Source organism: Pongo pygmaeus, chromosome 2 (genome assembly GCF_028885625.2).
Source record: "Pongo pygmaeus isolate AG05252 chromosome 2, NHGRI_mPonPyg2-v2.0_pri, whole genome shotgun sequence".
In the NCBI taxonomy this organism is placed as follows: Eukaryota; Metazoa; Chordata; class Mammalia; order Primates; family Hominidae; genus Pongo; species Pongo pygmaeus.
The window spans coordinates 151,350,954-151,376,335 of NC_085930.1; the positions used below are offsets into that span (position 1 = coordinate 151,350,954).

Below are 25,382 nucleotides of genomic sequence, written 5' to 3' on the forward strand. Positions count from 1 at the left end.
AACTTAAGCCTTTATTTCCTCACCTTTAAAATGGGAATGACATTAGTAACCATCTCAAAGTTGTAAGAATTTCATGAGATGGCTGGGTGCATTGGTTCACGCCTGTAATCCCAGCCCTTTGGGAGGCCGAGGTGGGCGGATCACAAGGTCAAGAGATTGAGACCATCCAGGCCAACATGGTAAAACCCCATCTCTACTAAAAATACAAAAGTTAGCTGGGCGTGGTGGCACGCACCTGTAGTCCCAGCTACTCGGGAGGCTGAGGCAGGAGAATCGCTTGAACCTGGGAGGCAGAGGTTGTAGTGAGCTGAGATCGCACCACTGCACTCCAGCCTGGCAACAGAGCGAGGCTCCAACTCAAAGAAAAAAAGAATTTCATGAGATAAGTCAAGTTCTTATCGTTCCACTGCACTCCAGCCTGGCGACAGAGCGAGACTCTGTCTCAAAGAAAAAAAGAAAAAAACAATTTCATGAGATAAGTCAAGTTCTTAACAAGTCGCTTGGCTAAGCATATATGTGCATTAGATGGTTTCTATTAGTTCTTGTCATGTCACACCAAAACCACAGAGGACCTAGGGATGGAGCCTGGGAGCTTAAGCCCCCATATCTGTCTTCAGAATCCTAGCTCTTAACTAATCTTGTTAGTTTAACATGATAGTTATTAGGCAAATAACTTCCTCAGTCTTGTTTATTTTAAAATATTTCCTGCTATTATGCTGGTTTAGAAATAAGCCAGCCTAATCTATGTGTATATTTCGGAATTATGGGAAACAGTTCTGAACTGGTCATGTAATGAGATTTTTCTCTAAATTCAAAGAAGGCAATATTATTGCAATATCAAGCAACTTAGCTTCCTAGCTGAATTTTGCAATTATACCAATATTTTGGTTATTGGTGGTTCTAGTTTAGAAATATTCTATCATTCTGAACAGTATTAATTCTAAAACTTTCATATGAGAGTTCCAAAGAAAAGTTTCTATCCTAACCATTAATTCAGTTAGTATAGCAGCTCTTTTATTAAGAAGAACAAGAAATATAGGAAACAAAGCAGCTATTACCAGATGAGCAAAGAGAGCCTATACAAGGTGGATCCAGGCAACAAAACAATGCAAAGCTCTTCTGTCAACTCTGGGCAGAAGTGTTTTGTGTTGCCTTTGTTCTGAGTCAAGAAGTGATACCCAGCCTCTAGGGGAAACCTAGGGAAGGACATCTCTCAGTGATGCCATGACCTGGAAACCTGTTTCCCAAAGTCCAAATATAGGTGTGAATTTCTTGAACACCTAATCTCAAATGACATCAAGCATGATTCAGCGTACATAATGGTATCATGAATACATAATGAAGAAGCAATGAGTTATTGACAGATGAAACAGAACTGCCACCAAATGAAACATAGAACACAAATGCCTTATGTGTATTTTACACAGCGCATGTATTTTGTATGGAATGTGGGGTCAGCAGATTTATTTTCTAAATTCCCTCAAGAAGTTAAAGTCTGAGTGGGTGCTCCCTTTTTAGCTATCTGTGACTTCCCCATGCTTATTCCTTTTTTTTTTTTTTTTTTTTTTTGAGATGGAGTCTCGCTTTGTTGTCCAGGGTGGAGTACAGTGGCGCAATCTCGGCTTACTGCAACTTCTGCCTCCTAGGTTCAAGTGATTCTCTTACCTCAGCCTCCTGAGTAGCTTTGATTACAGGTGCTCGCCACTATGCCCAGCTAATTTTTCTATTTTTAGTAGAGATGGGGTTTCGCCATGTTGGCCAGGCCGATCTCAAACTCCTGACCTCAGGTGATCTGCCTACCTCGGCCTCCCAAAGTGCTGGGATTATAGGTGTGAGCCACTGCGCCTGGCCCCCCCATGCTTATTTCTTTGATGCTCAGTCACGTGCTAAAACTGGGTTTTCTATCAGAGCAACAGTACCCTTAAAATATATATGGTGGCCCTAAATCTATGGGGATAAACTCGATTTAAATATATACAAGGGTTTTGTTTTGTTTTTGTTTCCGTTTTTTAAGAGATGGGGTTTCACTCTATTGCCTAAGTTGAGGGGCAGTGGTGCGATCATAGCTCACTACAGCCTCGAACTCCTGGGCTCAGGCAATCCCCTCACCTTAGTCTCCCAAATAGCTGGAACTACCAAGCCTGGCTTAAATATGAGTTTTTAAAATAAAGCATATAGCATATTCTGTACGGATCAGGTACAGGAAAAAAGGTTACTGCCACCTGTGAAACAAATGTGGAAGGCTCTGTCTGCACATCTATGAATCCTCCCAAAAGGCATTCTTAGTGTACACCTTCAACAAAGATTACAAAATATATTTTATGATATATATTTACAGATATTGACAATAGTGGGTATGTCAGTGACTATGAACTTCAAGACCTGTTTAAGGAAGCAAGCCTTCCTCTGCCTGGCTACAAGGTGCGCGAGATTGTGGAGAAAATTCTATCAGTTGCTGACAGCAACAAAGATGGCAAAATCAGTTTTGAAGAGTTTGTGTCAGTAAGTAATCTAATCCTTTCGGGCTACGATAATCTTGCTTAGAGCAGAATTGTAGTAATGTCATCACTAGCTTTGGTTAAATCCAGCTTCAGAGACCAGAAAAAGGACTGCTTTAAAATGATGATGATGATGACAATAACTATTATTATCGAAATAATTTCCACAACTAATTCATAAAACAGGAAAAAAATTATTCTCAAATTGTTGGAATGGAAATCAGGTTTAGATAATAGTAAATCATTCCCTAGAATAACTAGGTGAGTTCAATGCTTATTGACCATTAATATAATTGAATAAATATTTATGAAATATGAATTGTCTGGTTTTGTATTCTTTATTGATTAAGCAGGTATTTTAGCTCTTCTCTTCCTAGAAATTTTGCTAGGCACTGTGAGTAATGTGATGAGTAGAAAGAAACGTGATTCCTGCCTTCATGGAGTTTATATGTGTGGGGGAAGACTGCATTGCACAAATTGATAAAAGATAACTGTGAGAATTGCTATGACAGAGTGGTACAGATCCTGTGAGAGTTTGTGGTAGAAGGAATCGAATTTGGAGGCAAGGCTGGATAACCCAGGGACTCAGGGAAGGTATCCCTACAGAGTGAAGACTGTGATGTGTTCTGAAGACAGATGTTAAACAGATAAAAGTGGGTTGTGGGAAGATGAATAATGTGGGAGGAAGGTAGACATGACAGCATGGGTAGAGTCCCTGTGGCTTTAGAGATGGTGAATATTCTCAAGAAACTGAAAGAAGGTTTGTGTGGCTCTGGAGCTGAGATGGTAAGGGTAAGGAATGTAGCTGGAGAAGTAACTCAGAATCAGGTCACACAGGGCCATTTCGAATTTTTGTTTTTATCCTAAAAGCAATAGGAAGCCAATTAAATGGGAAGAATAGAATGTGAAGTGACAAGATCAGATTTGCGTTTAAAAAAAACCCAATCACTTTGCTGCAAGCAGAACTGATTGAATTGAGTGTTGCCAATCTCTGGTGAGTCCAGTGAGAAAATGACTGGGAAAGGGAGTTTCTGTAAGCCTATGTAATTTCCTCTAAGAGCTGACTTATTTTATCATGAATGCATTTGAGATGTTCAGGCAGGAAAATGTCTTCATTAAGGCATTTTTTTATCTTTAGCATGTAGTTAGTTATTTCTTAGGTTTTCAGTACAAAAGATTATGGCAAGCCAAGAAGAATAATTTCAGTGTGTTCAGTTTAAGCTTAGTTATAAAAAATTTATTCCACCGTTTGGGGTTCAAGTGTTTGTCTATTTTGTGTTATTAGTAAAATGAAAGTTATCTGTGTATACAAGGAATAAGTACAACTGACTAGTATTTAATTTGGTGTCATTTCAAATAAAGAAGTGTAAATAAATATCCTTCATCTTGTCAGGTTTTTATTGATTATCTGATTCTCAATTTTACTTATGTTCCATTCCAGCTAATGCAAGAATTAAAAAGCAAAGATATCAGCAAAACATTCCGAAAAATAATTAACAAGAGGGAAGGGATTACTGCTATTGGAGGAACTTCAACTATTTCCAGTGAGGGCACACAGCATTCTTATTCAGGTAACTGACTTCTCCAAATTTGATCTTTTAGTCACTGATTCATTCATTAAGTGACATATTTAATCAGTTCTAAGATGCCACTCATTGTGATTCATACCATTATTTTATGTGCCATTGAGGAGAAAAAAATACTGCAGACCACAGTATAACATGCCATTGAATTTGAAATACATCTCAGTTTCACAGATGTCAAAATGAAAAATCCTAGAATCATTGAAATCAATGAGTTCCTGCTATGTATCAGGCTCAGTCTACAGAAACAAGATTATAAACAACAAAGTGGAAGCTGTTTATACTCCAGCATTAGATGTATTTAAAAGTGGCTTTTGAATGGTTTTTCATCCTGACTGATGAGGTGGCTTTACTTTTAGACCTGAGCTAGGAATGGGAGAGAGGCTTATATTACAAGGATTTTTCTCTTCCATTTTCTGAGATCTGAGATACCCGATTCATCTTTTATCTGGTAACCAAGTGACTAGACAGCATAGCACCTGATTTGCTTGATCTGATTAAACCACTGGACCATTGCCCAGTGGGAAATGCAGAAGCATATTAACTCTTAAGATGAGGTGTCTTCCCCATGTTAAGTTATCTAAGATGTCTAAGAACCTTTGGCCAAGTTCTTTTTATTTATATGAACGTAACTAGAACTATGCTTTTTGGCCTTTTGACAAAATTACCTGTAACCTTTTCCCCTCTTTCTTCATTTCAGATCTGAATCTGTTAATTATCCTCTTGATTCTGTCCCTTCCTAATTGGATTTTCCTCTAGCGATAAACTCAAATTTCTCTCATTTATTATATGTTTTTCCTTTTTCCCAACTTTTTCCCACTAGGGAAGCAGCCATAAAGGCAAAGGTCCATAACTGTTACCTTCACTTTTTGAAAGGTATTCACCCCTTAACCCAGTTTCTGCCTGTCAATTCTACTGAAGTGGCTTCTTTTTAAAGATAAAAAAAATTATTAAGGTATAATACACATTCAGCAAAGTGCTATAATCTTAAGTATATGGCTCAATGAATTTTTCCATGTGTATACATTCATGTAGCTGCCAACCAGAACAAGACATGGAATCTTTTCATCACCTGAAGACTCCCTCATTCCCCTGATAGTAACTATTCTTCCCTAGAGGTAACCTCTTTTCTGATGTTTTTCACCATAAATTTTTGTTTACTTGTTTATTGAGGTATAAGATACATGTAGTAAAGTGCGTGAAGTGTACTTTTTTTTTTTTTTTTTTTGAGATGGCGTCTCGCTCTGTCGCCCAGGCTGGAGTGCAGTGGTGCGATCTTGGCTCACTGCAAGCTCCACCTCCCGGGTTCACGTCATTCTCTTGCCTCAGCCTCCTGAGTAGCTGGGACTACAGGTGCCCGCCAACACGCCCAGCTAATTTTTTTGTATTTTTAATAGAGTCAGGGTTTCACCATGTTAGCCAGGATGGTCTCGATCTCTTGACCTCGTGATCCACCCGCCTCGGCCTCCCAAAGTGCTGGGATTACAGGCATGAGCCACTACACCAGGCCGAAGTGTACTATTCTTAAGTATATGGCTTGATGATTTCTTTTAACCTATGAATACACCTATATAACTATTCTCTAGAAAAAGATATGGAACATTTAATGGCTTTTATAAAAAATAGCAGCTTTATTGAGATATAATTGACATACCACGGAATACATTTTTAAAGTATACAGTTCAGTAGTTTTTAGTATATTCATAGTTGTGCAATTGTCATCACTTTAATTTCAGAACACTTTCATTACACCAAAGAAAAACACTATATTCATTATCAGTCACTCCCCATTTCCCTCTTCCTGAAGGCTCTGCAACCATTAAACTACTTTCTATTTCTATAAATTTGCCTATTCTGGAAGTTTCATATAAATGGAATCATACTGTAGTGGCCTTTCATTTGACAGGCTTCTTCACTGGTGTAATATTTTCAAGGCTCATCCATGTTGTCACATATATCATACTTCATTCCTTTTTTTCTGACTGCAGCCTCGACCTCCAGAGTTCAAGGGATCCTCCCACCTCAGCCTCCCAAGTGCACAACCGTGCCTCCCAAATGTGCACCACCATGCCCAGCTAATTTTTCTATCTTTTGTAGAGATGGGGTTTTGCTATGTCACCCAGGTTGATCTTGAATTCCTGGGTTCGAGCCATCTGCCTGCCTTGGGATTACAGGTGTGAGCCATGGTACCTGGCCCCTTCATTCCTTTTTATTACTGAATATTCCATTCTATGGGCAATACCACATTTTGTTTATCTTTTCATCAGGTGATGGACATTTGGTTGTTTCTAGTTTTTGGCTATTACAAATAATGCTATATGAACACTCATGAATGCATTTCTGTGTGGACATATACTTTGAATTCTCGTGGGCATATACTTAGGAGTAGAATTGCTCAAATTTTTGTTAACTCTATGTTTAACATTTTTAAAGAACTGCCAAATTGTTTTCCCAAAGTGGCTGCACTTGTGAGGGCGATCTGGCTGTGACATCTGTCACCCCATTGATTGCCAGGGTTGATTTGGCTGATCTGGCTGGCTAGGCGGGTGTCCCCTTCCTCCCTCAGTGCTCCATGTGAGTCCTTCCCGAAGCTGCGTGCTCAGTTGAAGAGGACAACCATCCCCAATAGAAGAGGACTGGTCTTTGGTCAAGGGTATATGAGTAGCTGCACTCCCCTGCTAGAACCTCCAAACAAGCTCTCAAGGTCCAAAGTGGCTGCACCATCTTACATTCCCACCAGCAATGTATGAGGGCTCCAGTTTCTTCACATTCTCATCAACACTTGTTTTTGCCCATTTAAAAAATTACAGCCATCCTAGTGGTTGTGACGTGGTATCTCATTCCTGGTTCCTATACCTGAAACATCCTTTCTTTCCTTGCCTATATTCACCTATTGAAAACCTATATTTCAAATAGTACCTCCTCCATAAAGCCTTTTCTTGATCACCCTAACTAAAAGTGATTGCTTGTTTTTTTAAATTCTGCAAACATTGCATATATATTTCTGGTGGTGTATGTATTTCCCTTATATCACATTTCTTTGTATATTTGTTTTATAATTACACTAAAAAATTCCTCAATGGCAGATACAGTATTTTAGTGATCTCTGAATTCCTAGACTCCAAATCCTTCTAAGAAGGTGTGTATGAGGAGGCGAGAAGATAAGGCAGATTATGATATGTACAAAGAGGAAATATTAGTACATATTTGTGTTTTTGTTGGCTTGTGTGTGTATGTATGTGTGGTGGATTAAATTTTGGGGGTACCTGCAAAATATTCCCTTGGGAAAATTACTTAATTCCAGGAACTGGGGCAACAATGGAGAAGGCCAACTCATTATGTGCTACCCTCTGATGGAAATGGGGATTATTTACTTTAAGGATTTATAATCTTAAATGATTTTTATATCTACAGAATAATAATAAAGTTGTACAATGTTTTTACTTTAAGTTCCTTCCTATTTTCCCCACTGCATAACCCAACAAAATTTTCTACTTAAGATTAATATACCCATACTAGAAGCCATGCGTTGAGAAGTTGGTGGATGAAGATGGCCAAAGATAGTGCTGGTATCTAGATTTGTGTCAATTTTTTGTTCGTTTTTTGAGACAAGAGTCTTGCTCTGTTGCCCAGGCTGGAGTGCAGTGGCGTGATCTCGGCTCACTGCAACCTCCATCTCCCAGATTCAAGCAATTCTCCCTGCCTCAGCCTCCAGAGTAGCTGGGATTACAGGTGCCTGCCACCACACCTGGCTAATTTTTGTATTTTTTAGTAGAGATGGGGTTTTGCCATGTTGGCCAGGCTGGTCTCAAACTCCTGACCTCAGGTGATCCACCCACCTCAGCCTCCCAAAGTGCAGGGATTACAGGCGTGAGCCACCACACCCAGCCAATTTGTGTCAATTTTTTAATAGTTAAATTCTATTGAAATTGAGCTGTTTTATTCATTTGAATAACTCTTGACTGAATTCAGTATTTCTGTTGTAAGCTAAAAATCACAGCTCTCTCAACCTTTTGGGGAGGATGGGATTTATTGCCATGGTATTTGTTTCTTGTATTTTTTCCTTATTTAATTACATAAACATATTTGACTTCTGATGGTCTGCTTCTGACTCATTAGCTTTCAGAAGCAATACATATTTGGAAATATTTTTGAATCAAACCAAATATATATTGTGCTCATTTAAGATATATATCTTCATCTCTCCTAATAGATCCGTTTTTTTGTTTTTTTGTTTTTGTTTTAGTTTTTGTTTTTGCGACAGAGTCTTGCTCTGTTGCCAGGCTGGAGTGCAGTGGCGCGATCTCGGCTCACTGCAAGCTCTGCCTCCTGGGTTCATGTCATTCTCCTGCCTCAGCCTCCCAAGTAGCTGGGATTACAGGCCCACACCACCATGCCCAGCTAATTTATTTTTGTATATTTGGTAGAGATGAGGTTTTAACATGTTGGCCAGGATGGTCTTGCTCTCTTGACCTCATGATCTGCCCGTCTCGGCCTCCCAAAGTGCTGGGATTACAGGCGTGAGCCACCGTGCTCCCCGACTTTTTTTTTTTGAAAGGGTCTCTCTTTGTGGCTTAGGCTGGAGTGCAGTGGCACGATCTCCGCTCACTGCAACCTCCACCTCCCGGTTCAAGCGATTCTGAAGCCTCAGCCTCTCGAGTAGCTGGGACTATGGGCATGTGCCATTATGCCTGGCTAATTTTTGTATTTTCAATAGAGGCGGGGTTTCTCCATGTTGCTCAGGCTGGTCTCGAACTCCTGACCTCAAGTGATCTGCCCGCCTTGGAAGTGCTTTGGGAAGTGCTGGGATTACAGGCGTGAGCCACCACACCCAGCCATCTTTCTTCTTTTCTTGAACCCTTTTGTGTTTTAGTAGATTTGTAATAATGGTCAATTATTATCTTTGAGCAGAAATTAACAAGTATGTTTTTGTAGTGCAATAGCTATGTATGTTTTTATAGTGCAATAAAGTTTGTGAAATGAGATTTGCCTACCAAGATTTTCTCCTTTCAGAGGAAGAAAAAGTGGCTTTTGTTAACTGGATAAACAAAGCCCTGGAGAATGACCCTGACTGTAAGCATCTTATACCCATGAATCCCAATGATGATAGTCTTTTCAAGTCACTTGCAGATGGCATCCTTCTTTGGTGAGTTGAACTTCTGGTTAAGGAAGCTGTGTTCTTGCTGATTACATTGATGAGCATTCCATGAAAACTACAATTCAGCTGTCCATTGTCTTTTGGAGTCAGTAGCTACTTAGGTCATGAAGAATTTATATTGCATAGAAAATGAACTACTGTATATCTATTGGAAAATTTCCAAAATTTTCCTTCAAATACAATCCCTTGTTTTTCTGTTGCCTTTTACGTATATTACTGTAATAATTGCCAGGAATCTTTTGAGTTATTTGTCTGATGCAGTTTTAAATATTTGCAGGGTTTCTCTTTTCTTTTTCCAGTAAGAGAGTATTGATTATTGACTGGAACGGGACGTGAGGAAATGCAAAGGGAAGATATTCCTTATTTGTACCTAAATGAAAATAATGTTTTGATTCAGCCTTGTGTTATCCTTGGCTCTTTGCATTCTATTTTCTCTCACTATATTGTAAACTCTCTGAGGGAATGTCTTTGTCATTGTTGTGTGTACCACAGTCCCAGCATACTTCTTTGGACAAAGCAGAGGTCTTTTCTTTAGTTTATAAAAAGTACAAAAGATTTACAAAGTAGAAAATAACCATCAAAAATATCCTTACCACCCATAAATGACTTATTAATATTCTAACACATTTCCTTCAGTCTTTTTTTTTTGATGTTTTTACTTAAAAAGGAAAACAAAACCTTACCCATAAGTACAGGATATTAGATTTTATGAAATTAAATATAAAATATACCTTGACCTCCACCTACAATTCTTATCTTTCTTTGACTCTCAGAGAAATTCCTATTATGAACCGAATGGGTATTTTCCTATTCTTGTTTTAAAAGGTAAAATTCTGAAATATAGAGACAAAATTTATATTAATTTCTCTGAAAATGTCTAAATTATTGGTCTTAGATGAAATCTCTGGCTTCGTGTCTTTCTGCAACAACAGTAATTTTAACAGTGTTGATACTACTTTATGAAACTTGGCTTCTTGGAGAATTTCTTTGTTTTAGGCTGTGGAATATTGATGATCATTAAGTGAAATAAAGACAAAACTAACATAAAGAAAATTCAGGGTGATGACTGGGCATGGTGGCTCACGCCTGTAATCTCAGCACTTTGGGAGGCTGAGGCAGGAGGATCACTTGAGGTCAGGAGTTTGAGACCAGCCGGGCCAACATGGTGAAACCCCATCTCTACTAAAAATACAAAAATTAGCTGAGAGGTGGCACACACCTGTAATCCCAGCTACTCAGGAGGCTGAGGCAGGAGTATCACTTGAACCCAGGAGGTGGAGGTTGCAGTGAGCTGAGATCACACCACTGCATTCCAGCCTGGGTGACAGAGGTAGACTCCCTCTTAAAAAAAAAAAAAGAAAATTCAGGATGGTTAAAAAAAATTAGGAGAAATGCTAAGATTACTATTGCAGTGAGTGATGGATTTGTTTTAGGAATGGAAATATTTCTTGGATTTTAAGAATAAAGTTCCTGGCATGAATTATAGTTTAATTCATTATTATTATTTTTTGAGATGAAGTCTCTCTGTTTTATACAGGCTGGCTTCAAACTCTTGGGCTCAGCCTCTCAAGTAGCTGAGATTATATGCACGTGCCACCATGCCTGGCTCACTGTTTAATATTTTAAAGTAATGAATTGTTATTTTCAAAATTTATCTATTTTGGCTGTTTGCAATAATAAACTAAAAAAATTTCTTGGAGTATTAAACTAAATTATTCTCATTTTCTCTTTAGCAAAATGATCAACTTATCTGAACCAGATACAATTGATGAAAGAGCCATCAATAAGAAAAAGCTCACGCCATTCACTATTTCTGTAAGTATTTGCCCTTTGCTTATTATCATGTTACTATGCTGAGAAATATAAGACCTTTATTAATGAATGCTTGGACCCAGATAAAACCTTTGATTTAATGTAATGTTATTCTCCTATAAAAACTGTCTTTTAAAGAGACGAGGGTCTTGCTATGCCCCCCAATATAGATCACTGTAACCTCAAACTCCTGGGATCAAGTGATCCTCCAACCTCAGCTTTCTGAGTTGTTAGGACTATAAGCATGTACCACTATGCCCTGCTAATTTTTTAAAGTTTTTGTGGAGATGGGGTCTTGCTATGTTGCTCAGTCTGGTCTTGAACTAGTGGCCTCAAGTGATCTTCCTGCTTCAGCCTCCCAAAATGCTGGAATTATAGGCATGAGCCACCATGCCTGGCCAAAACCGGATTTTTATTAAATAAAAATTCAGTTGGATTTTGTAATGAATGAAATGAAGATTCAAGGTACTTTGGATGCACTTACTTAAGCTGTAGTATTCAGTTTATATTATTATAATTGTTGAATTATTTATTAATGAACACCTGTTTGATGCCAGTGCTCTTATTAGGTGGTTGAAAAAGAACACTGCAGTTTTATCATTTCACAAAATTTTGAACTAATCTTTTTGTACTAAATTGTTCTGTAGTTGGCTCCTCCATACAGATCTTGTATAAGTCCAGGTATTTATACTTACCACACTTTCCCCCTCAAAATCTCTAGAACAATGAGTGGATATTAATATTTACTGAGTACTTACTGGGTATCAGTCACTGTTCTAAACACACTATGTAAATTATCCTCCCAGCAACTTTATAATAAGGTATATACTATGATTTTATAGATGAGGAAACTGAGGCACTGACAGGTTATACAGAGGCAGAGCCAGGATGTGATCCCAGTCGTCTAGTGCCAGAGCTCATTTCTTAATCACTGTGTTATACTGCCAATCTCATGTGGTGGTAGTAATAGCAACTATTTAAGGTGTAGTCACAGTAGTAGCTATTAAAATTCAGCTACTGCTAACCTGGGTCCTTCGTTTGGCAAGTGCAATCCTTGATTTCACTAAAATTGTTGAGTCTTCTATAGAAAGCTAGTCTTCTATAGACTATTACCCCCTGCATATTTTGGAAGTGTGCTATCTTTAAAAATAAAACTGCATGATAGCCTCTCAGATCCACACTGTGGCTACCGCAAAATACTTATAGAATATTTTTTCTTTATTTTCTTTAATGCACTAAATATAAATGTTAAAAGTAAAACCAAGCAATAAATGTATATGATAGTAAGAAATGCTGTAGTTCAGATTGAGTGACCAAAAAAAGGTCATGTATATATTCTATAAATAAGATAGATGTGAATATTTTCAGTAATCATGGATATTAGATGAAGATCCCAGTACAACATGTGAAAAATAATCTGGCAATTGCAACTGGAAATAGGCTTCTTCAAGAATGGTAATTTCTATTAGTGATATGCAACATTATTGACCTATTAGCAAGCAGGGGACAAGAAAGCCATGTAGTCAACATCCAATTCTGTACTTCTCGACGATAACAGGAAATGAGGGAACCTGTTAGACAGTCCAAGCCTAACCATGTACCACTGCCCTAAGAAGGCAGGGCCACCTCTCTTGTGTCCCAGTTGTTTGTGGTTCCCTACTGTCCCTATCTTTCTGCATCAACACGAGTCTTCAGGAAGGCTGGGCATTCAGGGCAGTTGTCCATGGTAAGAATTGTATAGCAACTTCTCCATGGGGTTCTCCTGTTACTTCTTGTTCTTAAGATGTTTAGAAGTAGCTTAGTGTGGCCATTCCATTCCCTACTAACTGGTAGGGCAATAATGTTGTATTTATCAAGTAGAAACTACCATTTACTTGAAAGAAACATGTTGCAACTCCTTATTTTCTACCCATTTTTTAAAGCCAAATTACTTTAAGACATTTGATATGCTTGTAAAGCAAACATCTTTGAATAAAATTAACATCAAAAGCGGTTTTTCTCCTATATGACCAACACAACCCATTGATAAGACAAAGCTGAGTTAACTGTTTAACGCAGTAAGAGAAAATACTTGCAAAGCTTTGTTAGTGTCTTGATGCTGGGAAAGTGAGGGCAGCATCTGAGAATTGGGATTGTGGTTTAGGGCAGGTCTTTCAATATGAGAGGGGGCAAGAGGGCAAGATTGGGCAAGATTCTCAATACCCCAGCCCAAGACTGGTGGAAATAGCAAGGGGAGGATTTTAAGGTGAGGAAGTCAAAGAACCTTAGAGTATAAACTGTCATTGATGTTTTCTTTGAAGAGTTAATGGGTCTTTTAGGTAGCGCCTGCAGTGAAAAATCAGACCTTTTGCCTAGGGTCAAGACTCCTGGAAGAATAAGATCATGCTAATGAAGACAGAGAGTAAAGTCATGCCAGTGAAGACAAGAGGATAGCACACAAGGTCATATTAATGTAGGCAGTAAGATGTGGTTTTGTTTGTCATTGTCCAGGCTGAGAGTAGTGGTAGGTTTTGGTTCTTACTAGTATTGCAATCAATTTAGCGAAATTACACACTTCTTTTGGCCCACAGTACCATGCTGTAAACTGCATATGAAATGGGTTATTGTGAGATTAATACTATTATTGGCTTAATTTTCAGTCCAGTTCTTTCCCCTGCTGATGCATTCTGGGGAATCACAACTGGAGCAAACATCATTTATGCTCTTGGAAGCAAAGAGAAAAATATTAGTGATCATGCCTAAATCAGCAGAAGCTGTCTCTTGAAAGTTGCATAGATTTGATTTAAGGTAACTTAAAAAACATTTGAAGCAGGAGTGTTAATTAAAAACACCTGAAGTTATTAAAAATCTTAGATTTCCACAAAGTATTTGTAATTTGCTGTTAATTTTTTCATGTTTATGTTTATTTGTAGTGAATTATGAGGTTATAAAAATATTGAAGGCTTCTCTGGTTCTGCTGCTTCTTTCAGGAGAACGGTATTTAAATGAACATTGCTTAATACTACTACAAAAATAATTCAAAATGCTTATTTTAATCACCCCAGACGATCCCCCAAAGATACAGCCATTTATTTACTTGGAGCTCAATAAATCACTTCAGCACACTATAGGAGGAAGCCGCTGAAATATTCACTATGCTTTGAGAACCTCTATGCTTTGCTGCTGTGGTGACCAGCGCATTAAATTGTTGCTATTACTGCTACAATATGAGAATGGCAGTAATGCATGGCGATTAAGAGGATGGGCTCTGGGCCAGGTGCGGTGGCTCACGCCTGTAATCCCAGCACTTTGGGAGGCCGAGGCGGGCAGATCACGAGGTCAGGAGATCTAGACCATCCTGGCTAACATGGTGAAGCGCCGTCTCTACTAAAAACACAAAAAATTAGCCGGGCGTGGTGGCGGGCGCCTGTAGTCTCAGCTACTCAGGAGGCTGAGGCAGGAGAATGATGTGAGCCCAGGAGGCGGAGCTTGCAGTGAGCCAAGATAGTGCCATTGCACTCCAGCCTGGGTGACAGAACGAGACTCTGTCTCAAAATAAATAAATAAATAAATAAAGAGGATGGGCTCGGGAGACCACTGGGATCAGACCCTGGCCTTTCCACTGTGGAACCTGTCAGTGCTGCAGTTTCCTCATCTGTAAAATCCATCTTAAGAGTTACTTTAAAATTATCTTAAAACCTAATTGTACATCATTTTTTAAAGAAGTGCTTCCAAATGAGCACTTTACAAAAATATCACGTTGAGTTTGAGGTATTGGCAGAACATCCAGGTAGACATAACCAAGTACATATATAGATACAGAGCTTAGAGTGGGGACTCAGAGGAGGTCTGGGTGGAAATAGGGATTTGAAAGTCATTGGCATATAAAGTAACAGTTAAAACCATGTGATTTTTTTTTTTTTTGAATAGTGGTATTTTCATTGTATAAATATTAGATTTATAAATCTGAAATTTGGCAGCCCATTGTTTCTTATAGATAATTTTTCGAGATAAGACCTTAGAAAGGACTTCCTCATGTGTACTTTTTTTTTTTGGCAATTCAGGAAAATTTAAACCTAGCTCTGAATTCTGCCTCGGCCATTGGTTGTACAGTGGTCAACATTGGTGCATCAGATCTCAAAGAAGGAAAACCTCACTTGGTCTTGGGACTTCTCTGGCAGATCATCAAAGTTGGCCTTTTTGCTGATATTGAGATTTCCAGGAATGAAGGTAAGATCATTAGAAATATTTGCTGTTCATTGACATGTACTTGCTATGGGAAGAATTTACATTTCGCTGTTTTGCCCTCAGCTCTGATTGCATTGTTAAATGAAGGTGAGGAACTAGAGGAGCTGATGAAGCTTTCTCCCGAGGAGTTACTGCTGCGATGGGTGAACTACCATCTGACCAATGCAGGATGGCATACCATCAGCAACTTCAGCCAAGACATTAAGGTTTATATTTAAATGTTCAAATTTGTGACATGAAATAAGGATGTGCAGTGTAAAAATAAAAGGACTTCAGACGTAAATTTGAATTAAATTCACAAGAACGCTTGGGATAGAAAATGAAAATTTGCATTACTATGTGAAGTAGATCCCCCAATTATATTCACAAAATATATATTTTCTAAAAACCAGATATATTGGCTTTTAATAAGAACTCAACTGACTGTGAGAGGAAAGAGGTGCTAGCCTCAACAGATTAAAACACACTCTCTCATTTTTCATGCCACAGATCTGCTAGATTATAATGAGGATGTCAGTCTGTTCATTTGGACTAATAATTATATCTATTTACTGGTTTAACACTCTCACTCCCACTTTGCCAATAACCAGCTAACAGGAAATCAGATTATCTGAGGGCACAGAGAATCAGTAAACAAAGGGGATCTTAAGGTATGTGCCTTAACCAGGGTAGCTTAAAACACTTCCCTCTCTACTGGGATAATCTTGTCAAGGAAACTATAACAGGCATTTTTGTCTCATGACAGCTTTCCCTTGGTTACTGCCTGGATGGGCATTGCCAAGCCAGGTCGCTGTGACTTTTTTCTTCTCTCTGTTTCTTTATGTCCTCCCCCAGCCTGCCCCCCAAGAGTAATCAGTGCTGGCTCTAATTCATGTTCCCTCTTTAGCTATATAACCTTCAGTCAGGTTATCTTTTTCCATTATGGCCTACAGGACAGTCTCTCAATTTGAAGTGACATTTTATTTCTCTGCTTTCATCTACTATACGCTATTATATTTGAAAGTTTATTTGGGAGATTTCTCTTACTCTGAAATCTCTGAAAATTCAGCTAATCAAACATTTATTCAGCTCTTTCTGAAGGGCATTATGCCCAGGGGATGCAAAGACTCAGCTCTTGAGAAGCTTGCCAATTCTTCTCAGAGACAAACATGTACCAGAGGGATATTTCAGTTACCTATTGCTATATAGCAAATTATGCAAAATTTGCTTAAATAATGATTATTTCTCATCATTTTGTGGGTAGATGCATCTTGGCTGGGTGGTTCTTCTGCTTCACATGGTTTTGGCTGGGATTACTAACTCAATTACATTCAGCTGTCAGTTGGGCTCATCTGGAAAGTACACAAAGGCCTCAGTCACATGTCTGGTGCCTCAGTGCTCCTCCACAAAGCCTCTCTACATGGTGAGCTCAGGCTTCCTCACAGCATGATAGTCTCATATAGTTGGACTTCTTATGTAGAGGTTAACTTTAAGAGAGAGGAAGCAGAAGCTCTTAAGATTTGGGCGTGGAAGCCCCAGAACATCACTTTCACAGCATTCTCTTAGTTAAAGTGAATCATAAGGCCCATCCAAATTAAAGAGGACAGGAAATAGCTTCTGCCTTTTGGTGGGAAGAGTTAATGTATGCATGGGGAAGAACTATATATCCATCTTTGGAGACAATGACATTGGATGATTTAATAGTGTCATCACTGTTTACTTATTAAGGTAGGCAAGGGGTGCTGTGCACTACAGAAGAGGGGTTCTTAGTTCATCCTAGAGAATCCAGGGAAGGCTTCCAGGAGCTAATACTTGACCTGAATCTTAACTGATGTTGATGCTTGGGTGTGTAAACAGATGGAAAAGTAAGGGAGGGTATCCAGGTGCAGGAAACAGCATTGCTATAAACTCTGAGGTGTGAAACAGGATTGCTTTGAAGCTCTGAAGTGTGAAACAGCATGGTACATTCAGGAACCTACAAGTAATTCTGTATTTTTAAAGTTATTCCATTCTTTGAGATAGAGGCAATTTCTTCAGTTTGAGCACTTGTTTTCCCTAAATTCAATGATGATTTTATTCATTTTAAAAATGCTATTTCATATCTTTCCTTGAAGGACTCAAGAGCCTATTTTCATCTGCTTAATCAGATTGCCCCTAAAGGTGGGGAAGATGGACCTGCCATTGCCATTGACCTTTCAGGAATTAATGTGAGTGCAATTTTTAACTTTTAAAATATATTGTGGTAAAATAGACATAGAAAATTTACCATTTTTGTCATTTTCAGTGTTCAGTTCAGTGGCATTCAGTACATTTGCATTGTTGTGCAGCTATCACCATTATCCATCTCTACAAACTTTTCATCATCCTGTAGGGAAATTCTGCACTCATTAAACAATAACTCCCCATTTTCCCCTTCCCCCAGGCCCTGGTAACCACTGTTCTACTTTCTGACTATGAATTTGAATTTGAGTAGCAGGTACAGTCAAATTTAGAGTACAGTTCTCTACAAGCAGCATTTCCCAGTAGAGCCCTCAGCCCTCCATTAAAGTTTGGTGCTTTGCTCTATGGAAGTTTTTTCCATGCCCAAGGCTCCAAGCCTCCATGTCAAGCCAACTGGCTGTCATGACAGAAGAAAGGGAACTGCGTAATTGTGACCTGGAGTATTTGTGGAATCAATCCTACATTCACGTTTCCCTGGTACAAGGCAATTGGAACTCACCAGGGTGCTCTTTTGACTGTCAGCATATGCCAGGAAAGGAAGCAACAACCTGTTGTTAGATTTTTAAGCAATCAATTATCAGTTTTACCAGCTTATATTTAGAAATATACAAAATAAAAATAGATATTCCTAGTATTTATGGTGTAGGAAGGACTGATACAGATTCTGACCTACCAAGCATACTTCCTAGGAATCTCATTCTTTTAGCATAAGTTATAAATACCAGGGATGGTTCTATCTAAATCAGGATGTCCAGTCTTTTGGCTTCCCTGGGCCACATTAGAAGAAGAATTGTCTTGGGTCACACATAAAATACACTAACACTAACAATAGCTGATGAGCTTAAAAAAACAAAAACAAAAAAAGGTGCAAAAAAATCTAATGTTTTAAGAAAGTTTACAAATTTGTGCTGGGCCACATTCAAAGCTGTCCTGGGCCGCATGTGACCCACCGGCCATGGGTTGGACAAACTTGAATTCTAAACATTAAAATTTGGTCAGATAATAGATTGTATGAAAATATGTCATGTACTTAAAGTGCGGCGTTCGTAACATTTGGTTTTAAAGGCAACTTGAGTCATTACTAATTAATTATATCTCACATTATTATAATGACACATTTCAGAAACACAGTATTGCAATGCTCTGTAAAATGTGCAAATCATTTTAAGTAAAAAAAATTAGGAACTTAAACTTATGGAAAATTTTGAATATATTCAAGAGAACAGACTTAGTATACTAAACTATCAGGTACTCATCCCTCAGTTTCAACATCTGCCAATTCATGGTCAATCTTCTCTCATTTATTCCCTATTTCCTTCCTCTCCTATATTATTTTGAAGCAAATCCTAGACATTACTTCATGGATAAATATTTCAATATATATTTCTAAAAGATAAAGACACTTTTAAAGTAAAACCACAATACCTTATCATACCTTAAAAAATTACAACAATCTGTAACATCATCAAAATATCTAGTCAATGTTGACATTTCCACTTGCCTCATAAATGCCATTTTTTTATAGTTTATTTGAATTAAGATCTAAAATAAGGTCCACATGTTGTCTTTATTTGTTTGTTTGGTTTTTTTTTTAGATGGAGTCTTGCTCTGTCGCCTGGGCTGGAGTGCAGTGACACAATCTTGGCTCACGGCAACCTCCGCCTCCTGGGCTCAAGTGATTCTCCTACCTCCGCTTCCTGAGTAGCTGGGATTACAGGTGCACACCACCACACCTGGTTAATTTTTGTATTTTTAGTAGAGTCGGGGTTTCACCATGTTGGCTAGGCTGGTCTCAAATTCCTGACCTCAAGTGATCCGCCTGCCTCTGCCTCCCAAAGTGCTGGGATTACAGGCATGAGCCACCACGTCCAGCCACATATTGTCATTTTTTGATGTCTACAATGGTAACTTTTCTTCATTAATTTAATAATCTGTTGCTTTCTCTGATTTCATTTACATGATTAATTATTTTGCAACTCTGGTGCACAGAATTAGGTTATCTTTGGTCATGATATACTCATATGGGTCTGTGCATACCCATTTTTAAATTTATTTTTGTGTGTGGTTGTTTGTTTTGAAATTGTAACAAGCCTCATGAACTTTCAATCTAACAGGAAAACTAAAACCTTGACATTACATTTTCTGTACAGTTCTTCCCTATTCCATTTCTGTTTTAGCCCAGTGTGGTAACCCCAGTCTTGAATCTTGTGTTCATTGTTGTTTTGCTTTTCTTTTTATGTAGTTTCCCTTCATCCAAATGTATCCCTTATAAAATTAAATTCTTCATTTTACTTTTAACTTCCTTTAAAGTTTATCATGTTATACTTAAATTTCTAGTACTTCTTTTTGAACTTGTATCTCTAAGAGTTACCCATATTGGATGTCATCGTGTGACTATACAAATTCATTCATCTACTCTCCTGTTTATAGGTATTTGGGTTGTGTCATTTGTTTCCAGGGTTTTGCAGTTGTGAAAGGTGCTTTTCCCTATGATTTTAATTTTTAAAATATGTATTTCAAATTGTTTTTCATCAAGAAGAGCCTTCTGGAAATGTCACTCAGTGTACAGTGGGTATGATAACTATGCCTGTTATCCAGAGGGCACTCTACTAGCTGGTCTTGAATAAGTTACCTGTAGTGCGACCAGTAGGAGCTTACTGATACAATATTTGAGGATTTTGCTGAGTATTTTAGCAAAAAGGGTAAAATATAACTCAGTTATCCCAGCAAGGAAATTCAGAGACTTTTTTCCTTTTAACTTAAAAGGCACGGGGGCTGGGAGTAGTGGCTCACAGCTATAATCCCAGCACTTTGGGAGGCGGAGGTGGGCGGATTAGGAGTTCGAAACCAGCCTGGCCAACATGGCAAAACCCTGTCTCTACTAAAAATACAAAAATTAGCTGGGCATAGTGGCATGTGTCTGTGATCCCAGCTACTCAGGGGCTGAGGGAGGAGAATCACTTGAACCTAAGAGGCAGAGGTTGCAGTGAGCCAAGATCACGCCACTGCACTCCAGCCTGGGGAACAGAGTAAAACTCTGTCTCTAAATACATAAATAAATAAAGGAATGGGTAAGTTGACTTGGAATTACTGCACATTTTGATCTTATTTTGAGTTATTATTTGATATATTTGTGGAAAAGTAATTGCTTATAAATATGTATACCAATAAAAATTATGCCAATTAAAACTTCAATTGTAACCATTTTTGTTTTATTGTTTAGGAGACAAATGACCTGAAGCGTGCTGGACTCATGCTTCAAGAAGCAGATAAACTGGGCTGCAAGCAGTTTGTTACTCCTGCAGATGTGGTTTCAGGCAATCCTAAACTTAATTTAGCTTTTGTAGCTAATTTGTTTAACACATACCCATGCCTGCACAAGCCGAATAATAATGACATCGATATGAATTTACTGGAAGGTGCGTTCTTTCTGCCTTTAATTGACTTGCTATATTTATCTTCTTACAGTATTGTCTTACTTCACCGTCAGAGATAGGGGATTGTGGTGAGAAATGCAATTTAGTGTGTGTAGGCATGTGTATCTATTGAAAAATTAAAATTATGGAAGGTGGTTGCTGGCTTTGGTTAAAAGAGAATGCTGGGGTAAATCTTATCTTTTATTTCTCCATAAGAGGTTAGTGAAAACTATCATACATTTAAAATATTCTCATAAATGATCACATAACAGCTCTATCACCAATATGGACAATGAATTATCTATTAGAATAAAATAATTATTTGTAGGTGTTTTTCTCCTTTGAAAGGTCCAGTTTGACTCTAGTATTGTTCTCTTTTTAAGGTTTTTAGTGTACATGAAAAAAATTACAGTGTTCATTATTTGTCTTTTGTGTGGTCTATCGTTATCTGTCTCATAATATATAATACTTTCCTATTTTGCTTCATGAAATGCAGATTTGACCCCTCCTAATGTAGGTACTGTATTTAGTACTTTTCTATACTCTATAAATATATTCATTCTGAATGTTCTTTTTATTTAGTAACATTTATTCTCTCCATCTGGGTTGATATTTTACTTTTTGCATTGTTCATGCTGTGTTATTTCTCTCTTAATATGCCCATAGAATGAAACACAAATAAAACTTCATTAGAATAGCAGAACAAAGCTTTGATTTTGTAAAATTTCTACCTAATTTGCCTTCTATAATGATGGGATATTGTAGTTGTAAACACATTAGAACTCAATTTTGAGAACTGGAATTCATGATTTGATGTAAAATCTTTATCCTTCTCCTGTGACAAAATGTCAAGTAATCTTTGAAAGGATTCATTTAGGTTCTATAACATATTATTTTGTATCAATTAGCTATGTTATATTTACTGAACGTCATTGAAGCTTACAATATATGAATCATAATGACAAAACATTCTCAATACCCAGTTCTTACTCACTTGTTTCCCAGCCTTTCTTTTTTCTCCCACTCTCATACATACCAACACACCCACATTAGTATCAGAACTTAAAGTAAAAACAGTGGCAGTGGTAATGGCAGTTGTTGAAGGGAAAGGCAGTTGTCAGAGGAAGGCGCCCATCTTAAGATTTTTCTTGCTAGTTGCCCTGGTTTGGAGAAAGCAGGGATTCTTCTTGGTAGGGAGAATATGATGCGCGGTATTCATGATCTCAGTGTTCATTCTCTCACAAAACTCACACTTATCCCTTCTTTCCCAGTGAGACAGAATGAGAAATCAATTTCATGATCTTTTTCTGCTTGACTGCCATAACCAAAGTTCCAGTGTCCTTGTCACCTTATAATTACAGTTTTGTGATTAATGAACGGCGTTTCAGATTTAACAAATATATTCTTCGAAGAATATGAGTAATTCATTCTTCTTGAAGGTCCCGTAAAATAAAATAAAGATTATATTTTCTATGTAGATATGTAACTGAGAGGGAAAATAGACAAAAAATGTAGATTTTTCAGCAAAGAGAAATTTAGGGTGAGAGATTAGAACTTGAAAAAAAATAAGCAAAAGCAACACTGTTAGGTTTTATCAGTCTGGAAAATTTCAAAATCCCTCTGTCAGTAGAAGGCATTGTTTAGAATGGCATATTAAAAATGATCTGCTTTTTATAGTCACTGAATTCTTGCTAGATATCTTTTCCAACTTGCTCGCTCTCTTATTTTTCATGTTTGAATTCTTTTTGCTAGTGTTCAGCATGCTTTTGGAATTTTTCAGTGTGAATAGGATTGCTAAATATTTCCATTATTATTTGCTGTCTATTAAGATAACATGGGAAATATTTATCAGTCATCTTTATTATGTATGTCCTCATACATCTGCCAAAAATGTATTTGACTTTGACTGTCATTGGATTATTTTCCTCTGTAAATTTATGTTTTAATATATCCCTATGAAATTTGAAGCTTGATCATATCACATCCCAAATTCATATGTTAGTATGTCCTCATTGGCAGATAATTTTCTCTCTAGGGAATTAAATAAAACACAATTAAATATTAAACGCTCACATCAAATTGAACCAGATATGTGGGCTACGTATAGAAAGATCATCTCAGAATTCATTTATGGTTACAGAAGGTACACAGGCCACAAACTATCAGACTTTGTTCAAATCATAGTTCCACTATTTAATCTGAATGACCTCTGTGAGCCTTGGTTTTTTCATATATAAAACAAGACTAATAAACTTAATTTGAAGAGTTACAGAGCAAGCTAAATGTGATCATGAATGAAAGAATACAGTATGTGTTTATTAATAGGGAGGAGGAAAGCACTTCATATGTCACAGCACATTTGAGTGTTAAATATATGTTAATTCCTTTTTTCCCTCTTAGTAGCCTACTTCTAAGATATTTGTTATTTTTATTACTATTTTTTATTATTTGTAGATGTCAAATTGAGCCTGCAAACGAAAAGAATGTTTTATAGTTCTTTCAATCTTGTATATCAGCAATTAAGATTTTACTTTTTGAAATTGTATATCAGATCTAGGGGGAAAAAAGGTTTTACTTCTAAGATTGCTTTAGCTGTCTATAATCCAGACAACATTTTCCAATCTGGAATACATATATCTTTGTAATGCTTTACCATGGCTGTTGCACAAATGCATAGTGCCTCTAGCTTTGAGCATTTATTTACCAAGACACTTTGAAATGTTATTAGATAAATAAATGCTCATTTATAAAATCTATTTTACTTTCCAGGTATCAAAAATTAAAATAATTATATAATCAGTTGAGAACAATAGGAAGAAATATGAAACCCTGAAGATAGTTTCAGAACTCAATCAAAATGCAAGTTTAGTTATTTTAAAATATTATTCACTGCATCATTAGGTTCAACAGAATTTGGATATTTTAATTAAAAATTAAACCATTATGGCACTATTAATCTTCATAATTTTAAGACATTTAGATTTTCCTAGATGGAAAAATGTAAAACTTCTGTAACTATTAGAGAAAAATATATATATATCTTTATGATAGATAGTAATAGAGAAACAACTGAGAGGTAAATCCAAATCAAAGGCATCAAGTTATTGATCATAGTATGTTTATATTTATGTCACTTTGGGGATAGTTCATAGATTTAATTTATACCTGTTTAATAATTCCTACAAATAAGGCTGGCATGGATTCTAGAAATATTTAGTTTAGCTTGGTTCTTCTTAAAAAAAGATTCTCATGTAGACTGTTTATTATAAAGTGGCGTTAGCAGATACAACAGACTGATCAGTTACCTTTTATGCAGACCAGAGGGAACAAAATTTAAGCAAGAAATTATAGGGCTACATAATAGAGCAATAATTAAAGCAGATTCTGGGAAAGCTGTTAGATAATGGCATTGAAATCACATGAAACTACAGTGGGTAGATTATTTCCTGAACAGTTGGCACAAATAATAGAATCCTTTAGATCTCACAAGGCTTGGGTTCCTATCATGGGTGTGCAGGTTATACTGTCTTTGGCACTCAGTGTGAAGATGACTGTTGCAATGGCTCTATACGAACGAGCCCCTGGAACGCAGATGATTATAGATTTATGTGCCAAATTGTCCTGTGAGTCTCACATGGGCCAAAATCTAGAGAGTGACTTGAACTTGCCTATAACTTAGAAGTGATGACAGATATGAATGTTTCAGTTTTTCAGGAGTCTGGTGATAAGATGTAAACTAGGCCATTCCACTGTCTAATAACTTTGCCAAAGAACAAATAACCATGATAGTTACTTAGAACTATTTGCAATCAGGAGATGAGTAGAAGGCAGACAGTGGCAGAGCCAGCCCACATCCCTGCTCACTTTGTGGTATACCATAACCTGCATTTTCCTTATAGATGATGTAAGCACTGTTACAAAGGGAATGCTCAGGGAGGTAGGGTTAAATAACAGCACCTGAAGGAGTTATCTCCTTGAGGGGATCTTTGAGGTCCAGGAACTTACTATGATGAAATGTGTCTTTCTCTTATCAACCTGTATTGGGTCTGTGTTCCTTATGTATTTTCAGTAATGATAATCTAAACTAACTCAGGAAGCCTGTAAAATAGTTATATTCCCCTCATTGTGTGTTTTTATATTTACCTGTAATCCCCTCTGCCCTTCATTGTGTGGTGTAAAGTGTAGGTTTGTGTGCTGAGAAACTTTCCTATGTAAAACCGTAATTTGTACAAATTTAGAAACACTGCACCGAGAAAGGTATAACTTTTCTATTTGTGTTTAATGTGCTAATGTTACCCTGACTGCGAAAACATTTTGTTTTTATTAATGTTTAGTGAATCCCTTTTGCATCTAATCATAATTATAGACCACAGAAGTGTATCTGTTATTTCTAGGCAGAGAAACCCATGGCTCCGTACTAGTTCACAGACATCAAAGGGAATCTAGAAAGAGAGATTTAGAGCAAATAGAGGCTTCCTAGATAGTAGGA

At 37.3% G+C, this 25,382-nt stretch overlaps 1 protein-coding gene across 4 annotated transcripts in view; it reads left to right on the top strand.

The window, feature by feature from the left end:
• Window positions 1-25,382, top strand: part of PLS1 (plastin 1) — a 115,031-nt gene that overhangs the window by 70,388 nt on the left and 19,261 nt on the right. For all 4 annotated transcript variants that reach the window (XM_054481244.2, XM_063662271.1, XM_063662273.1 and 1 more), the window contains 8 exons: window positions 2,339-2,502; window positions 3,940-4,069; window positions 9,095-9,227; window positions 10,973-11,054; window positions 15,095-15,260; window positions 15,342-15,484; window positions 17,372-17,464; window positions 20,701-20,896. In XM_054481244.2, coding sequence (XP_054337219.1) covers window positions 2,339-2,502; window positions 3,940-4,069; window positions 9,095-9,227; window positions 10,973-11,054; window positions 15,095-15,260; window positions 15,342-15,484; window positions 17,372-17,464; window positions 20,701-20,896 — 1,107 coding nt within the window. The remainder of the gene's footprint in view (window positions 1-2,338; window positions 2,503-3,939; window positions 4,070-9,094; window positions 9,228-10,972; window positions 11,055-15,094; window positions 15,261-15,341; window positions 15,485-17,371; window positions 17,465-20,700; window positions 20,897-25,382) is intronic.